The following is a 22,963-nucleotide window of genomic DNA, read 5'->3' as shown; positions in this document are numbered from 1 at the left end:
CGTCCATACATGTATAGATAAAGTAACAAGTAATATGACAACCATAAATCTCATGTAGATATTGCGACTAATTGCTTCACGCTTTTGTGTTCGATATCATGAGATATTTATTGCAAGCAGCGTCTGTTGTTCTACAAATCTACTATTAATTCAAAACCATAACAAACAAACAAATGAGATTATTTATTTTTATAATTCCAATAATTAACATTCACTCATCCTTTAATTCACATGTAAAGGTATTTAAAAAAGCTAAACTAAACTAAAGCTAAAGAGATCTTTGGGGGAGGCCTTTGTCCAACAGTGGACGTCTTCCGGCTGATGATGATACCATACTAAATGTATATAAGACTAATAAATCAAATCAAATCAAACCAAAATCAGTTTATTCACGTAGGTCACGGAAATGACACTTATGTCAAAAAAAATCTTATTGAATCTACTGCTACTTCGAAAAGGGTTGAGCTAATGAGAAGAAGTAGCAAGAAACTCATTGCCACTCTTTTATATCAAGATTTACATTTACATCGATTTACAAATCATTTCAATTACAATATAATATGTAAAATGATGCAACAAACACACTCAATTGTCAAATAGTCAACAAAAGTTATATTACAGTAGCTGCATCATCCACATACACCATCAATAAATGAAGGTATTCTGTGAGCATTTTATAAGCGATTATAAATAAATAAATATGTATATATCCATACATATATATATACACACAATAACTTTTAAGAATCTGAAACCGAGTCTCCGGCAACAGGATCATCCTGCCACCACAAGCAGCGCCCGTTCACGAGCATGACGCATGAGCCAGCTATCGCTTCCGTCAACCATATTTTAGGGAAGGGGACGACCCGTCCCATGTAGCTGCCACAAGCAGTGACATTTAGGCGAGCATGACGTAACCTGTGACGAGAACTCAAGGAAACAACAATAAAAGAATCCTAATCTACATATCATGCAATACTCACCAAATACCTCTTACAATTACAATTTATACCAATATCAATTACAATTTGACAATTCTGCTTAAACTTGTAATTAATATTATATTTTTACTAACAGTAATGAAAAGCTGAATCCTTTAGGGTAATCAAATCAAAATCACCTTATTCAGGCAGGTCAAGGAAATGACTGTTTTAAATATCCACCTCCTTTGAGGGTTAAGCTATAATAAGAAGAAGTGGCAAGAAACCCTTTGTGACAATCACTCACTCACAAATCATTTCAGTTACAATATATGTAACTCAAACTACAAATACTCAAAAAAAAATTAATACGTAAAAACAAGAGCTATTGAGTACAGTCACGGCCGACTACTACTGTATCAACAATAATACTAGGCCAAGGTACAGTAGATGCATCAATCCACACACACCGTAAATAAATAAAGGTATTTAGCGACCATTTTATTAGCAATTATAAAAAATATAATTTTTAATTTTAAAACCATGAGGCAAAGTTTCCGGCTACAGGATCATCCTGCCACCGCAAGTAGCGCCCGTTCACGAGCATGACGCATGGGCCAGCCATCGCCTCACAATAAACATATCTAAATACGTTTACATTTTCAACTTTATTGCGCATTACAATAATAAATGTTCACAACAAAATACATAATTATTAACGAAGCCACAATTTCGCAACTGTCAAAAGCCCCAACTACCTGAAGGGCTTCATTCTTGGAACGAAAAAAACAACATCTCCATGTTTCCCACAATGACGAGAAGGGTGAGAGTGAACATCTCGAGTGGGCTTTTTGTCTCCAATTCTTTTCAAGGAGCTTAATAAGACCCTAACGAAACTAGACAACGTCTCAATGGTATCGTTTTAAAAAATGAAAATTACATTTTATTATTGGATTAATAAAGTAAGAATTTAGTATTTCTAAAATTTTTTATAGAATTTTTTATTCATGATGCATATATTTGTTATTTACATACACGATCTGAACATATGAAAAATACTCTCAAAACGACCTCCATTTCATTTAAAAAAATTGTTAAAAAAAGCCTGCTGAGTTTCATGCGCCTATTCTTCTCAGGTCTGAGGTAAATATATTTTCGAATAGGAGGTAGTTTTGTGTGTATTATGTGTGATTTTAAATCCTATTTTGAATTTGGAGCTATTGAAAAGAGAGTTGAAGAAAAAGCCTTTGAAAGAATTGATGCGAGTCTAAGAAATGATGCAAGGCCTAATGCCAATGGCTATGGCAATTGTCCATAATTTCTGCCTTCACCTTTGTGTGACACAAACGTCAAATACTTAACGACTTACACGAAGTAGTAAAATAATAAGAGTTATTAAGTACCTACAGTAGATGCATCAATCGACACACACGATTAAAAACGATATAATTTTTTATACTTAAAATATGCATGTTGTATAAAACCTATTAAAACAAATAGATCTTACTATACTATTGTTTTGTAATCTAAATAAGACTCTCGAGTTCAACAAAATAAACACTCATTGTTCGTTATCGAATGTACACAAACTGTGCAATCGCACCCCTCTTTAAGCCTTTCTAAAGGTATTATTTTCGCAACCAAGTCAGGCATAACATATTAGGCAAGTACGCCCCGTTAGATGTAAGGCTGGTTTTGGATTACAACGGAAACTTGTTTAATACACAGTGACCGATGTCACTCTATACCTAACATACCGAAAATACTAAAGTGTCATTCGACACCGTTTGTGGTGACCACTATTATTAATACTTACTACGCAAAATTATTGCACATAGCAACACGGACTTAGTAACGCGAGTGTTATACATTTAAACAAAACACTTTTTAAAGGATTAAAATGCTTAATATACTTTTTCGCAAAATCATGAAGTGTAAAAGTTACATAGTTACGTTTTAATCCTTCAAAAAGAGTTTTATTTAGATAGAAATTTGTTGCTTTTTGATAGCGCGCTAGTTCTTTTAGGGTGGATGTTTTTTTTTAAAGAATGGAGTCAGAAATTTATTTATAGTTTTTGATGACATGAAGTCCACTTGGAAGGAGTAAGTTATAGAAGCTGTAGTAGTAGGGTAATTAAAAAACATTACATAATACTATCGCTAAATTATCGCAAACTGTATGCAGTACCGCAAACGACGCGCAATAAGTCTGTCACACAAAATATCCTCGTAGATTTGACATACCGCGCCGTACTAAAAGTGCGCCAAAAACTAACACTGAAAATGATTAGAACTGGCCAGTTAGAAACATTACTAATGAAAACTTTTTTCGAATTTCAATTTTAGAACTTTTTGGTAACCTATTGTAGTACATTGCATTCATTTGTCATTTGTTTTTGGGAATTGGCGGCAAATCCAAAGCTCTTGTTACACGTGAAAATGAACCTAAGGCGAGAAAATTTTCGGTCAATGATTTATTATGACTTTCATTGAGGACTTACTCAACAAGAAAGCTATGATAGGCTGCGATTAGAATTTCTTAATGAAGCCTCATCTCGTGCCATAATTTACAATTGGTTTAACGAGTTTAAGCGTGGACGTAGCAATCTCAATGATGATCCGCGTGAGGGACGTCCTTTAACAGCGACTACTGAAGATAACATCTGTGCTGTGCGACGCATGATAGAGGAGGATATGAGAGTGACCTATCAGCAGATACGGGCAAGCCTAGGCATTGGTATGAGTCAGGTTCCAAAAATATTACACGAACATTTAGGCGTCAGGAAGCTTTGTACCAGATGGATTCCCCATGCTTTAACCGACGACCAGAAACACCTTCGCACGGAATTGGTGTCGCCAATGTTAGATAAGTTCAACGGCGGTGATTCAAATGCTGTATTTGATATCGTCACAGGTGATGAAAGCTGGATTAATTGCTACGAACCCGACACCAAAAGACAATCAGCTCAGTGGGTGTTTTTTTCGAGGATCGGCCAACTAAGGTAAAGAAAGGAAGAAGTCCAGGAAAAAAGATGATTGCCGCATTATTTGTCGGAATGGTCATTTCGTGACAGTTGTGCTAGAAGATGGAAGGACAGTAACTCCTTCACCACGACAATGCTTCAACGCACTCCGCAAAACGGACTGTTGAATATTTGAGTATGGCAGGTGTCAAGATAATGAGTCTACCGCCATACAGTCCTGCGACTTTTATTTATTCTCAAGAACTAAAGATAAACTTCGAGGCATTCGCTTTACGATCCCTGAAGATGCGGTGAAAGCGTACGAAAATGCCATAGAAGAGACCCCTAAGCAAGAATGGGCCCACTGTTTTTCTCAGTGGCTCCATCGAATGCGACGATGTGTAGAGAGCAACGGAGACCACTTCGAAAAACAAAAGTATTGGCAACTTTTTACATTAAGCCGTTTTACATTTTCTAAACATTTTCAGTGTTACCTAGGTAACGTTCGCGTTAACACTTAACACACGTCAACGCACACGACGCTCACTTTAGTCTGTCGTCTGCACTTGCTAGTGAATAACGTGTATCATGGCGCTAGACATGGATGTATCGATGTTGATTCAAGAAATAGAAAACAGACCAGCACTGTATGATACATCTGTGGCAGAGTATCATGACAGAAATTTAAAAAGAAAACTGTGGGATTAAGTGATTTGTTTTAAATAAAAAACTTACTTGGATATAGTTTTAGAACTGAATGTTTAATATGAAACAGTCCCTTAATTAATATTTCTCAAAGAATAGGATGAATCCAAAATTCTCAATTTCTTCTTCTTTTTTATATCTCAAGTACGAAATAAAACACCGCAATCTCCGTACTTCAATTGCGTGTACATCCCTACAGTTCTGCCGACAAAATGAGCGAAAGTGTACGTCGTGTGCGTAGAGTCTGTGTAATATCTGCCACAGACATTTTGCGCGCAATGCAGACTTTTTGTGTGCCGCAGACTCGATAGCACAAAAAGTGTGTCATCTGCGATAGGCGTAAGGCTGTCGGCGCTAGTATCTATGAGTAATAATAATTAGTGGTGATTAAACCCTTGACCTGCTGCTCGAAAAGGTTAACATCACTCAACCAACGCGTAGTGAAAGCCGAATGATTTGCAGAAAAATATAGCTTGATGAAACAGAGAACATTTAGCTTTGATGTGCAATCCTGAATGACTGAGAACTAGTTTGACATAGAAACCTTTTAACTCTTAATAATTTCATTGAAGTAAAAGATACGCTGCCACGAATCGGAGGAGCTTAACTTACTCTACATTTTCAGTGCCTAAATGTGACTTATTCATTCATTTTGGAAAGAGAGTATTCGAGCTCCAGTTTGAAATAGAAAATGCATAAAGTTAACCTTTCATACATTTTGTAGAATTATAAGAGTTGCTACGTTTTGAGGAATTAAATTTTTAGGTAATCCGACCAAAGAATTTGTTCATTTTATTTTACACTTTTGATCTTTTGATTTTTTTTTGTTAGCGGCTCATTTGACAGTAAGTGATCACTCCTAGTTTACATCATTAATTACGCGTCGCCGATCACTCGAAGCAATTTAATTATTTTTTTGCACTTTTAGCTAATTTAACTCAGAAACGGCAACAAGATTTTGCATTTTATTAAGAAAAGAAACATTCTAAGAAAAAGAAAAGAGCTAAAATAATGTTAGAAATCTAAGAAGCCGTAGTTTAGATAACCTCCGCGTTCGAATCCAAAAGTATTGTAGCTCAAAATAAATATATATACTGACAATCATAATATTTATTTCTTTAAATTTTTCTTTGAAAGTCTGTCTATAACCTACCGTGTCTGATATACAGCACGAAAAGCTCTCTTTTGCAGAGCAAACACAATGTCAGCAACATGATCATTACAATTTCTGTTCTTCACAATACATTCTTAATAATGCAATATACGTGCCTAATTTTTCCAATAGGCATATTAATTAATTTAATTTTCCAAAAATTTTCAGAATTACGATTTTAATACTTACCAGGAATAAATACAAACTTGTTATGCTTACTACACGGCTCAATCTAATTAGTAAGTCCTTAGTTAGCAATTAGTAAGTTATTAATTTGTATTTAAATGTTAATATTATCACTATTGAGGTCTCTACTGCGGATCCAATATGACGCTCAAGACGTAAGTTTATTGCTCAGTTGCATAAACTACTATTATTTAATACATACCTACTTACCTACAATCTGGTAATAACGTACTTAAGTATATAATATATAAATATCATGGAAATTTTATTTTTTTTAATAATTCTCAGGAATGAAGCTTTTCTTTTGCTTTGTTCTCGAGTCCAATTTTGAATATTTTATTTAAATTTTATTAATATACCCGCAAATTGCATTTGTAGAGTATTTAATATCACATACGTTGATATTCTTCTTTTCTAACGTTCACACCATCGTAAGTGTGTTCCTACAGACACAAAAGTAAAATAATTAATAAAAATATTATGGAATGTCGAGCAATGACTTTCACTGTCAATATTAATACATATTTTAACACCTAGCGTTATTAATTGATCTAGGAATACTGACTGGAGAAAGTAGTAGTACTACTTATATATAAATTATAACTTGTAAGTAATTTAAATCTCTATAATTATTTTAAAGGTGTTCAATACTTCAATGTCATGAAATAATTTAGTCATGGTTAGAATTATTTTATTTATGAGATATTTTTAAACACTCTATTTACTTAAGATAATAATCATTTAAGAATGGTATGGTATGGTATGGTATAGGGAGGGGCTCCTGTTTCCGCAATTAAACCACTAGCATGGGTCCATTTTGCGTGCAGTAATGGCCAGTTGCTCCAACCAGCCCAGCTCCTTCCAGAAGTTCAGAACATTCCTGGGGTGTTCACAGACTTCTTGGAGCGACCTTGTATTGGTTAAGGTTTTTGCCCGTTGGTTGGCCACCCCGCACATTCCAGGATTACGTGAGCGACCGTTTCGTCTTCATTCAGACAGCCTCTGCACTTAGGACTGTCCGTTACGCCGATTGTGAAAAGGTGTTTGTTTAGTGATGTGTGACCCGTTAGGCTGCCCACCATTATACGGATGTCATGTCTGTTGAGGCTGATAAGTCTACGTGTCAGTTTGGGCGATAGTGCAGGTGTCGCCACCTTCGACTGTCTACAGCTTGAGACATTCATCCATCGGGTGTTGTGTAGGTCGTTGGTGAGAGAGCGTATCCATGAGCGCATTTGGCTGAAGGGCAGTGGCAGAAGTGGCAAAGGAGCAGAATCATTTAAGAAAATATGTGTTTGATAATAAAATATTCAATACGTGAATATGACTCCGTTTATCAATATTTGTCATAGGGATTGATCAAAAGCAAAATACTATACACTTCACTTACTAACACATCTGTAAAACTAGCACACATGAACATTTTAAATTTACTCTCGCCGTAATAAAGGGGAGTGTTTGTCTATTAAGCTAGTGTACTAAGTTCATGGTAAGCACACTTTTCTCCTTAGTCGTGTGTCACGTGTGTCAACTAGTCCGAATCGGGTTCTAAAATCAACATACAAACTGGAAGTGAATAAATGTTTTACATTGCTGCTTATCAACCAAGAACTTTATAAACTTCTGGAGTAAATGCGGCATTGTATAGATATAGAAATCTTCTAGTAATTTGTGGCTTGTTCCATATTTCGGCTTTGTTTTTATACGACGTGATTTGTCTTTATAATTATATATAGAACGTCATTGGTTATCCTAAGTGTTCATTCCGCTAAGATTTGTTATTCTACATGCAGCATTCTGCATGCACCTAATGCACTCCCGCATGGCATAAGTCAGTGGCTATACGCGTCCTTCACCGAAGAATCGGCCCCCGAGGCATCCTAAGAAGATGTTGACTTGCCGAATTGTCGAACGAGATATGACTCTTGCTCCAGAATTCCCCTTTTTATATAAGCTTATCAGATACCACTGCTGGGTAAAGGCCTCCCCTGCTTTACTCCATTTATTGCCATTTCCTGGTCCTGTGCCAGCTCCGACCAGGTCTTCAGAGTTCCCCTAATATTATAAATTTTCTTATTGCTATGGAGTTACTATAATGTTTCACTGCCGCCTAACTAGATGACATCCAGTGCTGTGCACTTTCGGTCTATGTATTATTATTCTCATTCGATACGCCCTTGACAGCGGTCGTGGTTGTCAAGAAGATTTGATATCTGCTCCAGGTGTAACGCCCCTCACAATTTTTCCCCATCTCTCCGCATACAGCAGATTCGATCGCATATGTTCTTGATTGAAATGCAGATTTAGAATCAAATCACGAGTGACATAAGAATGTGAATTCTAAATAATCTTAAACTAGATATAGGACAGGTATGGAAAGCGGTCGTAAATGGACAACTAGCCAAGCAGTGTGAGTAACTTGTTGCGTTATTGTATGCACTAACTTGCAACAATAGTTACAATACCTCCTATTAGTCTGTATGGAGTTTCGTGTTTGGTGTAGAAACTATATATAAATACATCTATTATGCACTTAAAATTACTTCGAACATGTACTGCGCATTTAAGAGTTTTTTTGATTAGTTATAAATGCGAAATGCTACATATTAGAATTTAAATGTTATATTCATTATTTCTAGCGCCGAAGTCGTCTTAAAAGAGACAATAACCGTATTGTTACCACCAATGTCCACTACAAAATCACAGGCCACCTTGAATATTAAAGAAGTTGTAAAATTGAGGCGATTCTCGGCTAGCTCCGAAAATACTTAGGAAAGGAAGACGATAAGGCAGCTAATTGCGTAACTGTTGTGGCTTCACAATATCAGATGAATGGTCGTCCCCTAAGTAATATATAAATCAAGTATGGCATGGGAATCACGGCCGAGTCCTGTTCACTTCAAGACTTTCTCAATCTCAATGTTAAGAAAGCATGTTATTGAATAGCAAACAATAAGTAATTTTATATTTATTTACTAGTTGGTGCGTGCGATGTTGTCTTTGATATTTTTTTGATTTTAAATTTTAACCAAAACTTGTATAATATCAGAAAATCTCCAAATCCTAATATCAACAACAATTGAAAACAAAATAATTTAATATTTAAAAGCAATTTTAAATTACCATTTAATAAATAAAAAAAAAAAAAGTTGTTGTTAATCTTTATAAAATATGTATAATATATTTAGTATGGAGGTAAAATTAAGCTGTTAATTATGCTACTTCGCATATTTCTCCGGTACCGTTATGTCGATTTCTTATCAGTTCCTTTTATTTATCGTACAATGGCCTGAATGCTTAGGCTTAGTTTTATTAATTAAATCTTGTTACTTCCACGTTTGATAAGACTGTCGTGAAATGTTGACCAACACGGCGCGACTAGACCAGAGCCACACGATAGCTGTGAAACAGAACTCATACGTGAAAGGTTATCATTGAGAGATTAATGGGAATAAAGAACAATTTATTAATTAAGATATTCCGTTACTAATGTGGATTACAGATTAAGTTTTGTATCGACTCGAGTCTACGTATTTGTCATGTTTGAGTAGTGATGACTTCTATACATCCATCTATAGGAAATGGTTTCAGATGAAATAACAGTTTCAGTGATGCACCTGATAAAGTTTTGCAATGAATGGTTCCTTCGATGTACTGGCATTCAATTATTAAGTATAAGATGTGATACAACTTATAGTTAGAAGTATTGAAAAATGTATGCCTTTGAACCATTTAGGATTACTTAATCAAATTTAAAAGGCAGGGTATTGGCCAAATTATTATCGTTCGAAAAGTAAATAACGTAAAAAGAAACCTGAGTAGTAATTATACCTCAATGTTTCTAGGAACAGACTAGGAGCACATGAGTAGCTAATGGGTACTAGGAGCGACTAATTTAAAAAGTTGTCTGTTGTATGCAAATTTAATTTGTACCAACTATATTTCGATATTAATTAATCCCAGAAGTGTGGGATATCACTTCAAAACAACCAACTGTTTATAGCGTTGTAATAACAAATGCCGGTTGTTTGTGAATTAAAGATAGTAATGGTAGACGAGACTGGATAACTTACAATTGTGTCCTTATCGTAGGTGAAAGGTTGCTCAATGAATCGCTAGCCTTACATTCCTTTACAAGAGCGGCGCAGTCGACTCCAGCTGGACACGTCGCGCGAGGGACATGATTCTCTAAACTTTGTGTTCAAGGTATCTCGTATTCGCGATTCAGTGTGTTTTGTCTGTATAACTGAGCATAAAACGCTGTCACTAAAATGGCGGCCTGTCCCTACTTCAAGGCGCGAGGATTATAATTAATTAATTATTATTACCACCTTCAAGATTACATTTTTGTCTCTTTTATGAGAATAGACCTACTTCACGTAAGCCGCATTATCTACCCGTGTGTGTCGCACGCTGGGTTTAAATGTTATATTTCTATATCTCAATTTTTATTGTATTTTTGAATACCTATTGTTACTGTTAGAACTATTACATATACTTTGGTATAGTCCGAACTTACACTGCAAACACGCATCTGTATGCGTGAAAATAGAAGCTTTATATAACTTTATGTATAACGGCGTATAAACAAGATAACCGATAAGTACTTAGGACGTGCTTTCGATGTGATACACCTTCTGGCATTCGAGCCTAAGTGCACTGTCACATCTGTTTCTAACAGCTTGGCTTCCAGTGTGGCCGCCACTTTAGAGTATTTCGAGCGATATTCGAAGACAAAATTGAGGCGATAACATATTTTAACAAAGAAATTTTTTTCGCATCCTTCAGAACGTAAAAGGAAGTAAACCTGTACAGTTTGAGGTATTAAAAAAGAGGCTTAGGTAATTAATAACCTCCTGTATAATTATACGGGAACATTACATTGGCAAGTAAATTATCTTTGTGCAAAATCGCATGTACCTAAGTAATTATTTATACATAATATATAGGTATTATATTAAGTTTTGATAAATTCTGTATATATCTTTCATTCTTTTCTATAACATTATTAGTCTGAACTAGTAGATTTGGATGAAAAGAATACGATTTTAAAAAGAATTCATGCTTACCTACATTTATAGTTTTTTATATAAGAGGTGATTAAGTGGCAACTAAGCCTGATGAGGCTTTGAGGTTAATTCTCTGCTTAATTCTTAAAGATGCGTTGTCGTTCTTTTAAAACTAAAGAATATCATTAAAATGAATTATTAACTATCATATGGCTATATTAACAAAAGAGAAGAGAATAATTAGACTTACGTTATTTAAAAAATATTTACCTCTGTTTGAGAATTTTTTAAAAAAATTTTTTTTTCTGTGTGTCATCCTTAAAGGTTACATATTAAATTATTTAAATCGTAGAACACCTCAAGGTCGGCTCTACGTAAGAAAGCATTTCTTATCGGCGACTCAAGTGCTGAGACTCACACCGCACACGCAGATCACATCGCTATAGGATGTTCTTGAAATTATCTCGGCGAGACGTTTTTATGGTCCGCATTGGAATCTGGCTGTTTTTTCCCATTGCGGGGCGAACGCCCAAACAGGTTTTTAGATAGCGCTCTGTAATGCATCAGTCGGGTGTTTTTGTCGGGCCGCGGCACGCTCAAGGTACTACGTAATGAGCCCTACGAGCGGTCAGCCCGTCTGGGAACATTAGACGTGCTTCATAATACCGGGACATAGTGTGTGTGGCATCCAACACTTACAGCCTAATATATTGCTGGAGGAAACTTATTAGCCCCTGCGTCCGATTACCTACATACGTAAGTACCTATTCGAAACCTCCGTAAAACCGTACCTACGGCCGCGGCGTTACCGAGCACTAAGAAGGACTTTTTGGACAATTAAAAAAGGAATGAGCGGTTGCATTAATGTCAGTCATTTTCATAGTAAGTAAGATGAACTAAAATATTTTAAAAATTCTGTAGAGTAAATAAAATAGGCAGGTATATCAGCGGTTTATTAAATTTTAGGTAATATGTATGTAATAATTAATAAGAGATTTCCCTAGCGTATGAATAAGGGTTTCAACGTTAGTATGGGCAATTCGACGACTGAAAGAATCTTAAAAAGATTGTAGGATCTTACATAATTAAATGATGAAGAATAATTTACTCTTAATTATTAATATTGTGCTTGTTTTAAAAAAACGCGGGAAACTTATTGGATAAATTCTTATTGTTACGAAATTTTGTGTTAATGTTATCGTTTATATCTTCAGTATATTGTTCAGTAGTTGTTGTGGTGGTCTGTTTATGGATAGGACTTGAATGTAAGTAGATGAGCTGCACATGTCAAGAGAACCATGAAAGACTTCATGCGAGTGGAAGAAACCAGTGTGTAAACCAAGTACCAAGGTAACAGGACATCCCAAACATCTAGTATTTTTTTTAATGAAAATAAGGGACGAGACGAGCAGAACGTTCAGCTGATGGTAATTGATACGCCCTGCCCGTTACAATGCAGTGCCACTAAGGATTCTTGAAAAACTCAAAAATTCTGAGCGGCACTACCTACAATTGCGCTCGTCACCTTGAGACATAAGATGTTAAGTCTCATTTGCCCAGTGATTTCACTAGCTACGGCGCCCTTCAGACCGAAACACAGTAATACTTACACATTACTGTTTCACGGCAGAAATAGGCGCCAATAGTAGTCAAGTATTGATTCTACCATTGATAATGATAGGAATAACAATAAAATATATTATTTTGTAGTGCTCTAGCTCAGTAAAATGCAAAGTTCAGTTAGTTTCAACACTTCGTGTTTAGGTTTTAAAAAATAGAATATTGCATTTTGCTTCTCGTGTTAAGGAAACTCTAAAATAAAATGTTAAATCTAAAACAAATAAGCTATTTATTATAATTAAATATATTTAAGTACTTACCTATAACATTACTTATTCACTTCCACACAACACATCATGATGGCGGGCTTAGGTAACTTATGTAATTTAATAAGTTTATTAATAAATAAATAAGTTTACGTATTAATAAGTCAGGACTTGTTATTAAATCTTCAGATAATAATGCATTACCTAGAATCTAGATGATAGACTTTAGATTAGGTAGCTATGAAGATACTTAATTAAAATTTAGTTTTAAAATATTTTGAGCCGTGAACTTAACGCTAACGTTATCATTTTACTAATAATAAGTACGTAACAGTAGTAATACAGTCAATAAATAGACCTAAGTGGGTATGTATGTATGTAGGGTATGTTATGTTAACGTACGAAATACTAAATCTGAACTCTATTTTTATTATCAATTCAACTTACCTACATTGTTTAGAAACTTTGGTTCCAACTTAAATCTGGCGTTTAACGTATTCGTTATGGAACTTTACCTGCCATATTGACTTAACTAACAAAAGTTAAACAACTTTGTTTAACCATCTCTTATAGCTAAAGTTGTTAATTGTAAATACTTACGGACTGGCACCTTCTTCGGGTCATACTTTTCGACGAGCTCGTTTATTTTTCCCAGTTTCGTTTGTGCTGCCTTCGAGCGCTCTGTCACACCTTCAAGCTGTGAAGTCAGCTCGCTGAATATATCCTCTGCTAAGAGTACCAGAGAAGCGAGCTGCCGAAGAGCATTACTCAGGGTACAGTTAGTAACGGCCTGTAATTCCTCATCCGTAACCTTCTGCGTCCCGGCTTGGTCGTGCAAACTAGTTCTGGATAGAAACTTCGGTTCTACCACACGCTCCACGAAAGGCATTTCGAATGTTTCCGACCGAATCACTCATTCACCCATTCCCGCGATGCGAATTAAACTTAATTCCGCTATCCATTCAACACACTTCACAAAAAACGTCAGGTAACCGCCACTTTAAATTAACAGACATCCTGACCGGGGAAATTTCACTTAATAACGTTATTTTATATGTTTTCAGTGATTATACGTATAATAAAACAGTTATAAAAAATGTTTCATTCATGAAGATGAATAGGTAAAGTTTGGAAGAAACTTTTATAATTACGATAACCCGCCATAACTTGTAACGTGTTACAGAACACGCATCAACCAACCTCCTCGGCAGTCGGCACAATAAACTTTGAAATGAATGGCATTCGTGACGGGTGTTACACCGGGCTGCCATATACATGAATATTTTTTCCCTAAAAGTAATAGCGCCTAGTTTGTAGAATATTTTTATATTTTCTTAAGTAAAGTAAACAATTAAAAGACGAAAATTATAAATCAATAAAAAAGAATGTAAAAATTTTAATATATTTATATATATCGATTGGCAATTTATATTGAAGGACAAAGATCACAAGAACACCAATGATTCATTCTTCCGAGAGTTTATTTACGATATGAACAGTAATATTTTTTTTAACTTACATTACCTATATAAGTACATAGAACATACTTAATTAGAATAGTAATATTTCCTCAATCAAGAATACATTGGATTGACTTGAATTATTATCTAATATAATATTGTATTGTCCTTAATATTTATAAAAAATACGTTGACAATAGTATTTTACTTATGAATCTACGTGAAAAAAGGTAATATTTTGTGTGCTGGTATTACTTACATATTTCTAAATAACTGCCATCTATGTTATATTTAGAACATTGCATGCTTTCACTTTATTCTTAATTCAATTATATTTCATAGAGCGCCATCTACCGTCATCTTTCGTTACTAGGAAGTTCTTTACAGAACACTAAGATTTTAGTGTCGTATACATTTCATAGAGGGCAGAGTAAAAGAAAACTGGTTCTACTACAGATTAACTATAATATTATATAGAGTCTCTTGCTCTTAGACAACCGATAAAAGCAGTTCAGGCTTCATACTTTAGACCCCTCTGACCAAATCTCGTCTGACCTAGATCGCATAATAATAAATCTATGTTTTGCAATCGTTTTTTGAAGTCATTTCTTTATTTTTTGATTTTTAGTTAATCTGAAGTACACTAACTAATAATTTGTCTAAATATGACGTGTAGACCTACTAAATTTTGAACAATGATCGTAAGCGCATTGTAATTTGAGTACTGACAGTTAGTAATTCTGACATAGATCGCACCTTTAATGTGAGTCGATAAGGAGTTTCATTGATCATCATTTCATGGGATAAATTGAACCTTGTCCAATTTAACCCCCAGAAGGCACAAGTTTGCGCGCTTACCACAAAAAAAACCCATTTGTCGTATCACCGCTCTTCGACAACACTTCCCTTAAAGCCTCGCCTAGTATCGGAATACTGGGTCTCGAAATGTTGAGCGATTGCCAATTCAGTGGTCACCTGGAGGGCAAAGCCAAATTGGCTTCGAAGACGCTGGGCGTCATCAATAGAGCACGGCAATATTTCAAGCCGGCCCACATTCTAAGGCAACAAGGTGTACAAAGCGCAGGTCCGGCCACACATGGAGTATTGATGTCATCTCTGGTCTGGCGCACTCCATTATCGTTCCATTTGACCGCGTGCATTGCAACGCAGCTCGAATTGTTGGGGACCCAGTGCCCTGTGAACGGCTGGATCACTTGGCGTTGCATAGAGACGTCGCTTCATTTTATGTCTTTTACCGCATTTATGTCGGTGAGTGTTCCGAAGAGCTGTTTCACCAGATTCCTGCCGCCGAATCCCACCTTCGCATGACACTCCAGAAATTAGGATATCTGGATGTGTGGCGGTTCTCCACAGTGCGATTTTAAAGGAGTTTTCTTTCACGTACTACAAAGCAGTGAAATGAGCTTTATTGTGCGGTGTTTCGGGGATGATACGACATGGGTACCTACCTTCAAAAACGCGTACACCTAACTTGAAGGCCGGCAACGCTCCTGTGATTCCTCTGGTGTTGCAAGAGAATGTGGGCGGCGGTGATCACTTAAAAAATGAAAAGAGAAAAGCGTGTAATTGAATCTTTACTCTTTGTAAAATATCCTCTAGATTCTTCTGTGTCTATGTTTAGTGATGCCTATATGCAAACTCCTTTAATCTTTTTAAAATAAAACAACGAAATACACATAATATATTATATTATAACAAAGCCTCCTTCATTATAGATATCAGACAAAATAAACATACTTTGCGCTTAAATTGTTATATTTGGTTAGCAGACAACACTTATATTAGTATGATTAATATTGTAACTACCAATATTTAACACTAACAAATATTATATTATCTAATGATAGATATGTTACGAACTTGAGGTTGCTGATAGCCAAAACTGGTGAGGAATGGCAATACGAACACGTCATGATGTTTTGAGGCGGACCGCATTACCGCTGCGCCGCTCAGCGCTGCACCGTGCGGCACAAAGTGTCACGATATTATTTCAATCATTTTGTATTGTGCATGTCCCACTAGAGCGGTGCTACACTGCGCGTCGCGGCAGAATTGCCTCCGAGAGAATATTTTGACGCGCAGTGCGCCACAGCAAGTAGCGCGTCGCTTCAGTATGCATACTGTTAATTGATAAATTTATTAAATTTTGTCTTCGATATTCTAAAGTAAGTGTAAAATCGTACAGAGTCATTGAGAAGGCGAGGAAACAAATTGTGATATTCGCCTTCTTGAAAGCGTGACCTTGGTATGTCAGCAATTCCATTTCTTCTTATTTTTATTTCTCTACCATACTTCGTTATTTTTCCTCATCACTATCGTTTATATTGTAATGTTGCTCGCCTACTACTGGTATAGAATTGACGCGAGCTGCCGCTTACTAAAGTTTTGATGCGGTAGGTAGGTACCATCGAGCAACGTGAAGCGACGCGCCGCTCTAATGCGGTCTGGCCTTTAGAATTAATGCATTTAATATCATATAGACACTTCAGACTGTTTGAACTTCTCGTGCCCTATACTCTCGCGATTGAGATCTTAATAAAACGACACTGTATATAACATTAACAATTATTAACTTATATTAACATTAACACAGATATTTCATTTTTAAATCTCAGGTTGACGGCCGAAGTGTGATTGAATCGGGGAGGTAACGTGACTCGCATGTAGGGCAGAGTCCTTAAACAATAATGACTATTAATATAGTCATGCTACATATATTAATTACCTTCTTAATAATACGATACAGTCAGGTACACACTAAATACCTCTAACTTTATATTACTAACGACACCGTACAAATGTTGTTCTTGGCAGTGTTTTAGACAATAAGATATATAATTATTTCTTAAAATAAACAACTTCCAGCAATATAAAACATAATAAGCTACGTTTAAATACACCAATATCCCTAATACTACATACATTATATATTTCCTAATGTAATATTTGATATAACAAACAAACTATAGATTTATATAATTGAATTAGTTATGGTAACCTCACTATTAGCTTTCATTTGCCATTATCTACATCATTTCTTATAGCTAAAATTTTCTGTTAATTGTATAAGTGCTACAAAAGCGTTATATAAGGTAATATTATAGTTTATGCGAATAGGCCATGTAAAATAAATGATTTAAATTAAAGAACAAATGTCTATATTATTGTATATTATATTATAATTTTTCTAATTTCCTGGTACCATAACAATAAACATCAAAATACTTTATTGTGCAACAAAAACATCAGCTCATATAGAAATGTCTAGAAAAGTTTATGTATGACTATAAATATAGTAGTATACAGGGCGTCCCAAAGTTATGGGACATGAAGGGAAAGTACCTTAAATATCGAAGATAGGGTACTTTACTGAAAGAAGACTTTATGTTTTTTTTTTTAAATTAGTAATTCTACAATCAAAGATTTTCTAAATATTACTTGCCTCGTCTGGGAATCGAACCGACTTAAATTTAAAATGTCTACTTTTATGATGCCAATCGAAATAATGGCCAAAAACTATGGACCTCCGGCTCATAATAGTCGGAGAGCAGCAGATTTTCTAAACGCATGTTTTCCAACTTAGATTGGTACGAATGAACCGATTAGATGGCCGGCAGGATCCCCGGACCTTACACCAGTAGATTTCTTCTTTTGGGGATACGTGAAAGATATGCCATACAAAAAGCGATACGAGAACAAACAAGTGGGCGAGTTACAAACAGAATTGTGCCATATCATATCGAGTATTCACCATAAAATGATAAGAAAATCAACAGGCAGCGGACGCATTAAAAGATTGGCGATTTGCGTAAGATCACATTTTGAGCATTCAAGTAATTAATTTACAAAAAAATACCCTCTTAATTGACTACTTTCTTTTAAAATACTATGTTACTTCAGAAGAGTTATTAGTTTTTGGCCATTCTTTCGATTGGCACCATAAAAGTAGGGGTATTTTTTATACATTCTAGTCGGTTCGATACATAGACGAGGTAAGTAATTTTTAGAAAATCTTTGAATGCAGAATTACTAACTTTTAAAAATAATTTAAAGTCTTCTTTCACTAAAATACCCTATACACGATATTTAAGGTACTTTCCGTTCATGTCCCATATTTTGGGACGCCCTGTATAATAGTTATTTATGTAAGAGTTAACATTATAAAAAATACAAGTTCACACGCACCCGGGAATGTACAGCCTAAAACTAAAATAATTTTAAGGATATGTAATAGAGATTAAATATATTTTAATAAACTTGTATATGTGACAAGAATGCCACTTCCGAAATTTTTATGATTTAGCCTTATATTGTGTGTTTTGTATTCAATAGAAAGTCTTCGATACAATATAAGAATCTGCTATGATGAATCCACAAAGTAAACACATCCCATTTAAAATTGACTCCAAGATGCATTACATGTTGAAATTTTAAAATAAATTATGGTTTACAAAGTTATGGTAAAATTAAACAAGAAAATTAAACCATCTGAAAAACTGAAAAGCAAAAATAATATGATAACATTTATTTAGCTTAGATACTGTTTAAATAATTTTGAGTCGCGCCTCATACTTTACGTAATTGACTAATTTTTATTGTTTGGCACCGTCTCTATCAAAGAAAATAAAAAAAATACGCGTCAACTTGAGAACCTCCTCCGTTTTTTCGTATATTGTGTAAGCACTTGTTTTCAAAAGATTAAGTATCTTGTTAAGGCATAAAAAATGGTAAAAATAACGCTATCCATCAGCATCGCATAATATTAAATCTGGAAAGACTCCACTTAACTAACTGCATTGACAACAAAATTTACCTATGTGTAAATTCAACTCAACTTTTGTTTTAAGTCGCAATATGCGAGTCCTATTGACAAGGCAATTTCAATCGAATTACTTAATTTAAGCAATAATAACAATTAAAAACAAATGAAAATCGTTTAAGATAATAGTGTTCAACACGCCTCAAAATCTTTACAAAATATCAAAAGTTATATGGTTAAATAAAACTTATAAGGTAATAATTTATCAGCGAAATTTCTTATATTTGATATGTATAACAAGTCCATTTTATTAAATTGTATATGTATTATAATACTACAGCTTATATATTATGATTATATATTTTAATATAATAATAAGTACAAAAAACAATCCTAATAATAATTCAAGCTTCATTCAAGTTCCTACATTAGTTAGATTATGTGTTTACTGATACAATTTGAGTAAAGATATTAAATGGGGATATGTAAGTCTACCTGCGATATATAACTGATATGTGAGGAAATATTTTTATTTGGTTTTAAATAAATGTTAAAACAAATATCCTGGAAATGTAGAGTTACGGTAAATTACATTAATTCTACCAAAATTAACAAAGATCAGTATCTTCTATAAGCACAGATTCTCGATAATTTTGTGGTTACCAATTTGCTGTCCCTTCATTATTATATACAACAATTTAATATTTATTCTATATTAAACTTTCTATATGAAAACTCACCTCGTCGTTTATAAAATGTTTTAAATTATTTTAGAACCTACATCTCCTAGTATTAACATATCAAACCATTGATTAAATAAAATATATAGGTTTTAGACATTTTTACGAATGACAATACTCTACAACAATTATTGCTGACATACAAATGCACTATTTGTATTTTTGGACGCTATAAAAGGCATGATAATGTGGATTATTTTAATTACGGCGTAGAAGAATGTAGGTATGAAATAAAACAACTCAATTATGATTTCTTTTCTGTTGCAATGTTGGGACTTTAAAAGCACGCATTACATAGATTATAAAATAAATGAATTTGTGTATATCATTCAAATCTTGGCAAGAATAATGTAGTACTTAGTAACTTCAGAACGTGTATTTCCATTACCCACACTAATTATAACAATTGTCTGAATACAAAATCACGAGAACTGCATTCTTGCTAGTCATTATCGATTCGCTAATGATAACTCTAACAATAGAATATTATAAGATAGGGATACAAAATACAATTCAAATCAAGAATCAAAGAAGCGCATTCCGACCTTGATCAGTGTAGCCAACAATTATTATCAAAGTACTCGTGAGTAGATGCTAAGCTAATACATGACAGTGACAATTGATTGACATTGAATGAAGCAGGTTTAAAGCAATGCTGTTTATAAATATCGAGTAAGACAATCAAGTACAATAGAATAATGAGAGTAATTAAAATAGGTAGGTTTTATAGTTATATTCATCATGATATTATGATTAAATTAAGTCATGTATGTAAAGTGAAAAAGTATGTAAAAACGTAGAAAAAAATATTTTTTAATGCCTTTTTTGCTGCAGTAGGTACAATTGTCTAACGTTTTCAAACTGCGATTCTGATAATATCTAGGGATGATGTCTTGATGATACAGGGTCAGTCTACTTCCGACACCAGCGCCTCACTAATAGAAACAGTTAAAAATGTTACACTTTTTTACTCTGAATTATTGTACGTTGTGTTGTGGGGAGAAATGAACAGATATATATATATATACTACCTATCACTATTATTAGAATTCTAGTGCGCTACTTACAGAGCGAATAGTAATCAGTTGAAATAGATACTTATTTCATTTTTAGTAAAGAAAAAATAACTCTATGTTACGATGTAACTTATAACTTTATGATGACGATATAGATGTTGACGACATTTTTAAATGTTTTAAAATGGTAACAATGACGTCTTAATTTTCTAAAAGTATTGCAAAACCAGCGCAAAATAAACGAGAACTTACTAAAGTCTCTTCACGGCCGGCAATCCAATAAGCTCCACTTATCTATTACCACTTACTTAGAAAAAAATCCTGCAAAGACTAGTTTAAATGGTGGGCTTTATTTCTAAGGTCTAAAAAGGATTCTATTTGCATGTGATCTACGTCTATTACATAATATGTTAATATTTTAGAAACTAAAACACTTGTACTTTGATTGAAGATAACAATAACCTTGATTTATAAGAGCCGCTCTTGAAACGTCCTCTTCTCCATATTAGCCTTGGTTGGTTTTGTGGCATTCACCTATTGAAAGGTGATCTTTGCCCATCGTGTTCAGCTTCGAGCTTTGTGTTCGTTCAGAAGAACCAAAAATACTACATCCAAATTACTGAGAAAAATCTAATCAGATAAATTTAATACAATAATCCATCAATTCTTATCTCCAATTATTCAAAATTTATCTCGAGGATGGCTCTAAATTGGTATAATGACCTACGATTCTGCCTTATAATTGTAGCGAATCAACATAAACAAAAAACTTAACAATTGTAATGCCATTTTTTCTATTGGATGTTAAGCTTAGGATTGCAAAATCCAATAAATTCGTAGTAAGCCATTAACAGTATCTAAGCGTTTAATAAATCTATAGCTGATTTCAATATCAACCGCGATGAGAGAGCGAACAAAACTCGCTCTTTGATATATTTCTTTCTTTGGTCACCAAGGCTATTGTCAATTTAATAAACTAAAATAAATACTCTTGATCAAACCGCACTTAAAAGAAGCTAAAAGCTTTCTGCTCGGAACCTAAAGTATATTTCTCGCAAGGCTCAAAAGTTATGTGGGCTTTGGACTAACGTTTGGCAGTGGGACAGAACATGAGATCGGTGACGGATATTGCCAAATTAACACGGGATATCACACTAAGGTAACATTAGCTCGGATGTAAGTGGTAACCCATCAAGTCAGTCGTCACTATCGGGTGCGGCGCCTCGAGCCAGCTCGCTCAGAGAAAGAAGACCTCGTCTATTTGCGCACCCCGCGCTACGGGTCTACCTCGTGGCACACTTCCATGTAGTCTGGATCGTGCATTATGTCCTTTATCATGTCCTTCAGCATAGTGTACCTCGGAAACATTGGGTACAACTTGGAACTCACGTAGTCTTTCTGAAATAGAGGAGAAAACTAATTATTGAGAAGTGAGAGTTACTAGTTATAGTTAGAGAACTAGTTATTTGATAAAATGTAACACAACCTCAAAATCAAAGCAATTCGTACAATGATGTGTTCACATAACTGAACCTATAATATATTCTCCAATATTAATAATTTTACCGACTCCAAAAATTACAGTAATCGTAACTAGAATAAGATTATTAAATTAGATTGTACAAATATGTATTGTATATAGCCTGTATTGTAGACGACCTGTGTAGCCGAGTGGTTAGCGATCCTACCTGCTAAGCTAAAGGTCCCGGGTTCGAATCCCGGTAGGTGCAAGCATTTATATGATGAATATGGATGTTTGTTTCCGAGTCATGGATGTTTAAATGTATTTATGTATGTTTATATGAATTTATGTATGTTTAGGTAAGTATATTGTATTAAATATATCGTTGTCTTGTAGCCCATAACACAGGCTATATATGCTTAACTTGGGGCAAGATAATTTGTGTAAAAAGTGTGTCAATATTATATTATATTATTATTATAATAAAAATTAGTATTAAATGAAACATAATATAACAACAAGCATATTATATCTATGTTACTGGACTACAACAACTAAATTTTCACCACCAATGCTACCAAAGCTGGTGTTTTTGTCGTTCCAACAATCGTGCCGTGAAATATTTTTGCGGTTCGTAATTCACGAAGAGGAGCTGACGGATTATTCCAGCATTTGGTTACGTTGTAGCGAAAACTTCCTCTAAATGCAGCACTATGGTGTTTTATGGAAAGACGAAGAGTCCG

General features: G+C 34.5%; 2 protein-coding genes across 5 annotated transcripts in view; both read right to left on the bottom strand.

Moving 5' to 3' along the window:
- LOC126967137 (uncharacterized) overlaps nucleotides 1–13,969 on the bottom strand; it is a 132,407-nt gene extending 118,438 nt beyond the window's left edge. For all 4 annotated transcript variants that reach the window (XM_050811570.1, XM_050811571.1, XM_050811573.1 and 1 more), the window contains exon 1: nucleotides 13,363–13,969. In XM_050811570.1, the coding sequence (XP_050667527.1) occupies nucleotides 13,363–13,651 (289 nt within the window). In that variant the 5' untranslated portion in view covers nucleotides 13,652–13,969. The remainder of the gene's footprint in view (nucleotides 1–13,362) is intronic.
- Nucleotides 13,970–15,950: 1,981 nt separating this feature from the next.
- LOC126967235 (uncharacterized) overlaps nucleotides 15,951–22,963 on the bottom strand; it is a 272,244-nt gene continuing 265,231 nt past the window's right edge. The window contains exon 7 of the mRNA XM_050811726.1: nucleotides 15,951–22,156. Coding sequence (XP_050667683.1) covers nucleotides 22,034–22,156 — 123 coding nt within the window. The 3' untranslated portion in view covers nucleotides 15,951–22,033. The remainder of the gene's footprint in view (nucleotides 22,157–22,963) is intronic.

The sequence above is a fragment of the Leptidea sinapis genome, chromosome 12 (assembly GCF_905404315.1).
Source record: "Leptidea sinapis chromosome 12, ilLepSina1.1, whole genome shotgun sequence".
Lineage (NCBI taxonomy): Eukaryota > Metazoa > Arthropoda > Insecta > Lepidoptera > Pieridae > Leptidea > Leptidea sinapis.
Note: the sequence above shows the minus strand (reverse complement) of the source record. Positions and strands in the feature narration are given on the sequence as shown.